The 8,926-nt window shown below is 38.0% G+C and overlaps 1 protein-coding gene across 1 annotated transcript; it reads right to left on the reverse strand.

The window, feature by feature from the left end:
* Positions 1–317: 317 nt before the first annotated feature.
* On the reverse strand, positions 318–7,751 carry LOC122652613 (SNF2 domain-containing protein CLASSY 2-like). Its single transcript, XM_043846397.1, has 5 exons — positions 7,658–7,751; positions 6,768–7,027; positions 3,841–5,538; positions 2,701–2,859; positions 318–2,301 (listed from the first exon to the last, which is right to left on the reverse strand). The coding sequence occupies exons 1-5, from the start codon at positions 7,704–7,706 to the stop codon at positions 340–342; spliced, it is 4,128 nt and encodes a 1,375-aa protein (XP_043702332.1). The 5' UTR covers positions 7,707–7,751; the 3' UTR covers positions 318–339.
* Positions 7,752–8,926: the final 1,175 nt, after the last annotated feature.

Here is an 8,926-nt window from a genome sequence, read left to right on the forward strand (position 1 = left end):
AATCAATATAGCACGTTCCAAGAATGAGAACGGCTATATTGGTCAATACTTTCAAATATCATTAACAAACCTTAGTAGTCCTCTCCTTTTCTTTTCTTTTTTAAAGGTGAAGGGGGGGGGGGGGGTTGGGGAGTGATGGAGCAGTGGTTCTCAACTTTAGTGACTTAGTACTCAAAAAGGTACAAGAGAAAGCACAGTATGCTAAACTGATTCTTCACATTCCTTACAAAGCTGGTTTTTTTTTTTTTTTCCTTTTTGTTTTTGAGTAAGTTTTTTCACAACAGACAAACAAAGAGGATGAGCTAAACAAAGAAACAGATAAAACTATCAGAACCAAGTTTACTTTCCTTGAAAAAGTGCAGATGCTTTACCTTTATCCAAACCATTTGAAAGCTTATCGTGCTTCATTATCATGTGGAATAATTTGTCTTGATCCTCAACTATCTCCCTCAGAACATCGTCATCGATGTTCTCAACCTGCTTGTGTGAAGAGTCATCCACAATAGCCTCACTAAAAATCATACTTGAGACCCACTCCTTCCATGTAGTCTTACCGTACTTCTCTTCTTCCAGCGTCCCTGATGCCAAAAGCTGGTAGACGTAGACTATCCTCTCCTGACCAGGCCTGAATGCCCGTGCAATAGCTTGCTTTGTCTTGGATGGATTCCATTCTGAATCCAATAAGACAACTCGTGATGCAGCAGTTAAACTAATGCCTTCGGCACAGGCTGTGATTGAAGCAAGAAGAACTCTTGAAGGCCCCTCTGATTCTTCAAATTTATCCATAACCCTTGCTCGTTCATATAACTCTTGATCACCATGAAGGACCAGTACTTCTTCTCCCATCTGCCAGCCAAAGATCATCTCAAATATTTCAACAAATAGACTTATGGGTGCAATGTTATGGGCAAAGATCAGAACCTTCTCCATCTTCATGATGCACCTCTGCACAAGGCTCACAACAAATCTGACCTTTGAACCTTTCTTTATATCAAGCCTATGTTTCTCAAGATCTTGTAGTTCCTCCATGGTGAAGTATTTATCAACACAAGCTACAGTTGTGATAAGCCAAGGATGTATGGACCCAAGAGTAATCAACAATTCCAGTTCTAGAGGATATCCCTTGTATGCAACTTTCTGGTTTTGTAGCCTTGTTTGAAGATCTTGTTGGATGACTGTTGATTTCATCAAAAGTGTGTAACTTTGTAATCCGGGCAGTGAGTCTTGAACTCCACCTTCATATACATCTATGAACCGATTTGTAATTTTCCTCAACATACTCAGACCACGCCTTCTTTCTTCCACTACTTTAGATTTGATTTTTTTTGCAATCTTCTCTATGAAAAATCTTCTCGCTAATGTCTCCATTGAAATTTTAGAGCATTTCCTCCCTTTCCGATATTTCACATTTGGGTCCAGTTTCCTTAACACCTCATAGACAAAGACTGGTCTAGCCAAGCAGAGAGTATTGAAATACTCGGTAAAATTATTCTGAAACAGTGTCCCTGAAAGCAGAATTCTCAAATCTGTCTTCACTTTCATTAGAGCTTTTCTTAACCTTGATCTAGTACTCCTTGGGTTGTGGCCTTCATCAAGAACAAGAATTCCTGGGCTTTGTTTCAAGATTTTACCAATATACCTCCTGTGTTCGTACTTTGATCCATCTCGTGTCAATGCTAGAAAGGAAGTGTAGCCCATGAGCAGAATACTTGGGTGTTCATGCCATTTTTGTATTTTCTCTAGGCAATCCATAACATGCTGATCACGTTGGTTAGATCTGCGATCACCCACAGACTCTTCCACTGCATGATTATGGATCTCGTACCTGAAGTTTGCCCGAACATGGATTTGGTAAACTGGAAATGATACATCCCATTTCTTCATTTCTTTGTACCAGGTGTAGAGAGTGGTCTTTGGAGCAAGGATTAATGGTCGTTTTCCGGGGAACATTTTCAAGTAGCTTACAAGGAATGCAATTACAACCAGAGTTTTTCCAGCTCCTGGGGTGTGGGAGATTACACAGCCACCTGTTCTTTTGGAACACGGTTCCATTTCAGCAGGAGTCAGAGACCCGACAATGTTTTTCCATAGAAATTCAAAAGCTTTCTTTTGGTGGAAGTGTAACTTCATTCTGAATTCTGGTATCATGGCCCACACATTGTCACTCCTTTTTGATAAAGCTATTTCCATTGAAGAACCAGGATTGCCAAAAATATCTAGGTCCTCATGTCCGGCTGTGGCCCACCTCAATTCTTCTTCTTCATGAAGCTCCTTGTTTGCAATCCAACTTGTAGTTTGCAACTAAAAAAAGAATTGAAACATCAGAAAACACAAATCAATTATATACTTCAAGGGTGGTCATGTGGCTAGAGCAGGATGGAACTCTTTGATGTTCCCAACCTAAATCTTCAGCAAAAAATGACGAAACTAATTTTTTTATACCCTAACGCAACTTCTTTTTCAACTGTCTGACAAATACAGGAATAACGCCTGAAAAAGAAATTGTATTATAATTCAATCTGGTTGTCTTTTAGCCAGATCTTTTAGCAGGGACCCATCCTACCTTCCCCACATGTGCACCAGCACCACATGGAATGAGTGACTGTACATCGTATAAGAAGTCCACATGGTCTACCCTGTGGCACCTTAGATTTACTAATAGAATGAAATACATCTGTTTGAGTTGCGAACTCGACTTACAAATGGCAGCGAAACATCTCTTATTTCAGTGCTCACAAAGCTGCATAATTGGCACACATGCCCAATTTCTTCATCCAATTTAAATTCATGCTGGCATAAATGCCCATCATCTTTGCTTGACTTCTTGAGAACCTCGTCATAGATATCCAGCCCTGATCCCTGAAAATTGTTCAATCGTAATGAATCAGATGAAACATATATAATTTTGTAGACTTGCTTTTTATCAGGTTCAAAACATCCTATTTTAATTTCAGCTTTTGCTTTACACAATCTCAAACTGACATCCATTATAACTTTAAGATTTGATGCTAAACTACATCCCCCCCTTGTTATCCCCTCCCTGGCTTGAAAAACAAAACTGCATGCGCTTCGGCATATAAAGCCTTCTTCAGCTGACATAAAATAGGTATTGAGGAAAAGTGCATTTTGACTGAGATGAAATAACTTTATGGGGAGAGTAAACTGAGATGGAAAAAAGATAAAATCCCTACTTGTGTGCACCCAGGAATATTTTTATTTATTTATTTATTTTGGGAAGGAGATTTAGCAGGAGTCTCCAGGTTAATAAATCTGATATCCTTTGGAAATGGTGTTGCAAATGTTTGAAGAGAATAAACAGAAGGTATCAGTACCATTAGTTGGAAAATTTTCTCAAAACAACATGCGAGCACTGTAAATGTCACTATTATAAATATCCAGGTCACAGGTTGATTAATAAGTTGCATACAGTTTGTAATGTCAAAAATTGCAAAACAAGTTCAATGTTAGATTTGGTCACAGAGATTATGTCAACTCGGCACTTTTTATATGATTAAAAGAAAAGAACTAGTAAACTTATTAAGAAGGGTATTAATAAAAGCTAATAGTCTTATCTTTGCCACCTAAAAGATGACTGACTACTGGAGAACACAGAGGTCATAATGCCTGAAAACTGTGAGAAAGAAATGGCAAATTGAACCTCATAATGTTATACCAGAAAATTCATGCATATCCTCAATATTAGCTACAAGATTCAATTCAAATTTTAGTTACAAATCACGTATGAGGCACTTACAAAGAACAGTAACAGTATTTCTTAGTAGATGTAAGTACTAATCAACCATGAAAGCAACAATTCAAGATATTTTAGAAGATATGAACCTGAATTTCTCCAATAAAATGAACTGTTGCCATTGAAAGCTCCATTTCTTTCCATAAAACTTCAAGCTCGGAGTTTTCTGCTTGATCATTAAGAAAAGGTGTCCATCTGTCATGCCATCTTTGGTTTGAACAGTTCATTGCCCTCGTTGCTTCCCACTGAGCATCAGCATGTGGATCTTCTCTCTTGATATCAGACTCTATGTTCTTCATGAAACTTTCTATCATTTTCTTGGACTCATTTGTACTTAAGAAGGCCTTTCTCCTAGTTCTTGTTTCACCAGACCTATGTATTTTTGAGCAGAACAGATTACTTACTCTTCCTAGAGGCTTCTTATTCGAACCTTTCACCTTCCATATTATTTTCATTTTTCTGTATCTTTTTTCTTTCATTTCCCTGAATCTTTTACCTGATATAGCTCTTTCTCCCATTGCAGATGATGATCCCTGCCTATGACCATGTTCAGAAATAACCCGAGCAACCTTTGGTATGGGGTTTTCAAGAATTTGGATTGGGGGATAATACTGTGGATGCAACATAGAAACACCTTCAGCAGTAAGAGGAATATTGGAGGTAGCTCTGGGGGAGGAAACAGTACAGTTGCTGATGGGAGACTTCAATTTTCTCTTTTTTTTCCGTGATACATAATCTGGGAATGAAAAGTGTGAAACTCCTGTAAACAAGCCTTTGTCTACTTCTGGTCTACCATAAGGAGCAGCAGTAACTTTACCTATCTCATGATTCTCAAGAAGTGATATTTGATTTTCCATTCTAGTAGTTCCACCTGACATAAAGTCTATTGATTTGACGCTGCTTTGGTTCACTGGGGACTTCTTCCCGTAGCCAACCTTAATATCTTCAACCATCTTTTCACCCTTACTATCTGCAACAATTTTTTCACCCGCATTATCTTCCATCATATTTTCACCAGTGCAATCTACAACCATCTTTTCACCATCAATGGACTGTCTGAAAGACTCACTATGCATCAAATGGCCATTATATTCCGGATGCAATATTAGTGACAATGTTATCTTGCCTGTCTCTGTCCCAACAATAGAAGGTTTTGCTTTTAAAAACCCTCTGTAACTCACGAAACGCTCAGGTTGAACATTTCTACGTTTGGAACGCCGCAACTCGATGGGATCATACAACTGCATTGAGTCATCTTCCTGCAGATCATGAACAGGGCAAGCATCAATGGCGCTACCTGAAACAAATGTACCCACAGGAATAAAAGTCCTGGTAATTGGTCTAAGAATTTCGTTGTCCATTTGGAAATTTATGGCTACATTGTTGGTAGTATCTGAAGAACACACATCATGATCATCACCATGCAAAATTTGATATACAATCTTTCTCTCTACTGATCTTAAATCAAATTTTAGTTCCTTCAAAATGGATGTAACTAGTAGCCATGAAATATCTGAAGAGAAATGACCCCGGAACAGTTTAGCTTCATGTACAAAACGGCAGTCCTGAGAATAGCTCCATCGGTAATACCCATCTTCACAAGGTTTTCTCTGCAGTTGTTGAATGATTGCAATCTGATCAATTCTCACATCTCTGATCCTACCAAGTTTTCCCTTCCCCTTGCCTAGAGGAAGATGTGTTGTATGGCAGGTTAAATCAAACCGGCAGGTGCATTGTGATTCATGTGGCCTCCTCTCAATTGAATTTATTTTAGCATCAATCCAGACCTACACAGGGAAAAGATTTGTAGTAGGCAAGCTTGAAAAAAGAAAATGAGCATTGGCAGGATAAACCAATATACTGCAGAATGAATCTGAAAAGCGAGCAGACAGTATAGCAAAAATTAGTACAAGACTGTAAGAAAAGGGAAGTAATCATAAGGATGTAAGAGAGAAGATTACAACATTATCGAACTAAATTTTGATCTTCATAGAACTTTTTTTTTTTGGCGGGGGGGGGGGAGGGGGGTTTACTATCTCCATTCTCCATACAACACTATTGAACTCAATTTGATCTTCAGATTATTAACTCATAAAATAATGATTCAAATGTCGGTTGATACAGATATAAGTTTGATATTTAGTTCCTCGTAACCTGGATCCTCTAGTGTCTACCTAATGAGGACAATTGGTAGATACGCTGGATGATGAAGCCTTTTCAAGTAACTTCCAGTTTTGTAATGTATATGAGAAAATCTTTAAATGCCATATTTTTTTTGTCATAATTGGAGTGGCTGGGATATGCTTAACCAGTGGAGGATCTCATGTTGTGGCTCATTGTACCAAATTTTTTTGTTCAAAATAATTTGCAGTCCCCTAATATAAAATAAAAAGAACAACAACAAATAAACAAAGAAGACTCTTAGGAATCACTTCAAATGTTAGGTTTAAGAATCTAACAGCAGGAACATTTTGACTTTACTACTGAGAGAAGTGTCAAAATACTTCATAGGGCTATTGAAGGTCAAAACAACAGTGATTGACCTTGCAAGGGAAGATAAAGAAATATGCACATCCATTTTGTGATTCCATTTGGCAAGAGGAACAAAAGATTCAAATGATCTATATATGGGTGTATGAGAATCTGATTATGTGATAAAGACAAAGAAAAAGTGAACCAATAGTAGAATCTTGTGACTGAAAAGGGTGAGACGCCATTGCATGTAGCTTCTCTCCTCTTCCTTTCTCTATTTTGATTTCTTTCTCCGAACCAATGAGAAATAATCATACACAAACATAGAAGAAAATGGAAAACATAAAGATCAAGAAAATGTAATTCCAATTAATGGAACAACAGTAGCTCAGGTGCTATATACATTTAAAGCATAGAAACAATGCAACAAACTCAACATAAAGAACAACACAGTGAGACTCCAATTACTGGAACAATAAAGTGGCCATATATATTCCAAAGCATACAAACTGCTCCTCTTAAGTTCATGCAGAATGATGCATACCATCTTTAGCATCCTTTTATCTGCTGAGTCTTTGGTTGGATCCGCCAAATGTACACATACGTCTATCCCAGGCCTCAAGAAACAGGCGCAATCAGATAAGGTTGCTTTTCGAGATCGTATGCGTAGAGTGTCATTAGAGACTTCCTCATCCATCTCAAATCCAGGATCTTCAGGATCTACAAAACGCATGGCTACCCTCCCATCCCCAATTCTGACATGCTCTATTGTCCTCCATGAGCCATGAGAGAATGCCTCGAAAGCTGTGAGATGGTATAATTATAAATAACAACACTAGAAAATAATAATTTGATGACAAAGAATTCTTTTATATAATCAGAGGAATTAATTCTTCAAGAGACTTGAAATTAAAATTTGAACTTACAGTTCAGAATTCCCTATTGTATACCCAAAAAAGAAAGAAAAAAAAAATTCCCAATGATCAGTCCAAGTCCAGACTGATCTCCAACCATTTCAACCTAATGGTAAATGAACCTCTTGAGTTCACTCCACCAATTGCAAATTCTGTTAGTCTGTTTAACCAAGACGTGCACTCCTCTGTAATCATTTTAACAGAGTCAATTTTATGACGTTCGGTCTGCAATGTTGAATATAAAAAAGGGCGTACCCAGTGCACGAGGCTCCCGCTGTTGCAGGGACTGGGGAGGGTCATAATGTACACAGCCTTACCCCTGCTTTCGCCAAGAGGCTGTTTCCAGTCTCAAACCCATGACCACTTGGTCACAATGGAGCAACCTTACTGTTGCACCCCTGCTTTTTTTTTAAGAAAAAAAAAATTATGGGAATGGTGACTATGATAAATTTTTTTTAAAAAAAATAACAAATAAACTTTTTGAATTTCAAGTTCATAGCAAACAAAAGTTAAATCTTACGGTGTATCTCAAATGGATGTCTGCTCCGATACAAATGTCTCTTTGCCATGGCCGTTCACTGAGCAAGATGGAGCTAGAGTCCTCACTAAATTAGGAAACTTCCAAAGAAATTAAATCAAGAAACTCTGTGAAGGATACACAGATTGTGGTTAAAAAAAAAAAAACTAGCACCAGAAAATTTTATACAAACATAAACTAACATTCGATCAGTTGTTAGCTCGAAATAACTTCACTTTCCTTGATTCCCTTTTCAAATCCTCGTCTTTTCAAAACCAAGTTGCTTCCACATAAATTTCTAGTCCACCTTTTTCCTGAAATTATCAGTTGGCATTGTCAGTGAGGAGGGGGTAAAGTAAGTAAGTAGGAGAGGCGTGTAATGTAATCCCTAATGACCATGAGAAGGGAATGTCAGCAGAAGATTTTTTGATACATGCATTGTCTTTTATAAGTAAAAAAGGGAAAGTTTCACTGCAAATGGTAAACAGTTCATGCAAGCTTAAACACAGTAGTCATTTCCCGATTTCCGCTGCAAAGGGGAAAAGAGGATGAAAGAAGCAATGCAATCAGCAGGTTCATCACACTTAAGTGCTGAAGCTTCACATACAGAAAGAAAGGAGGAAATAAGCAATGCCATCAGCAGAAAAAACCTCAGAAGAACAAAGGAAGCAAAACCCATGAAAGTGCAGGTCATAGAGAGCTGCTTTACCTGTTGTGTTGTCTGATAGACAAAAGATCCCAGCTACCTTAGGCCATGACCTGTCTCTGTTCTTGCTGTTCTCAATAAAACCTGTCTGCGGAGTTTGACGGAAATATCAACCTTTTTGCTTTCGATTATTTCCATCCAATTTTTTTAATCTATTTATCTCTGTATTTGCTCTCTCGCATAACATAAGTCGCAAAACGATGTAAAAAGAAGGTACAGAGGCCGTTGGTACTCCCGGTTAAAAAAAGGTAACAGTTCTCTGGGAGGAAGCGTGGGTAGTTTGGTCATATTGAAAAATTCTGGGATGGTTCGTTCTACACTTCTACTTTAGATCCTCCATAACGTAACCCTCCCTATTAGTTGTGGATTTTTCTCTTCTCCAGTTCCCAATCTGTTATTTTTTGTAATTTCCCCCCCTGAGTGTGCAACACATGGCACAACCAAATCTAATGATACGTATTTAAATGCCAACGTTTAACTCCTGACTAACCCTGGTTACACCAACCCCTAGTTAACCTGGGTTGGTGTAACCCAACCTAACCCTAACCATGGTTTAACCCAACTTT

This window comes from Telopea speciosissima, chromosome 2 (genome assembly GCF_018873765.1).
Source record: "Telopea speciosissima isolate NSW1024214 ecotype Mountain lineage chromosome 2, Tspe_v1, whole genome shotgun sequence".
Taxonomy (NCBI): domain Eukaryota; kingdom Viridiplantae; phylum Streptophyta; class Magnoliopsida; order Proteales; family Proteaceae; genus Telopea; species Telopea speciosissima.

What these genes read in the sequence shown, in the direction of transcription:
- LOC122652613 (XM_043846397.1), bottom strand. Translation starts at nt 7,706, where the DNA reads ATGGCAAAGAGACATTTGTATCGGAGCAGACATCCATTTGAGATACAC. An exon ending in ATAAAAGGATGCTAAAGATG is followed by an intron (nt 5,539 to 6,767) that starts GTATGCATCATT and finishes TTCCCTGTGTAG; the next exon opens with GTCTGGATTGATGCTAAAAT. An exon ending in GAGATGTTTCGCTGCCATTT is followed by an intron (nt 2,302 to 2,700) that starts GTAAGTCGAGTT and finishes TTCTTTTTTTAG; the next exon opens with TTGCAAACTACAAGTTGGAT.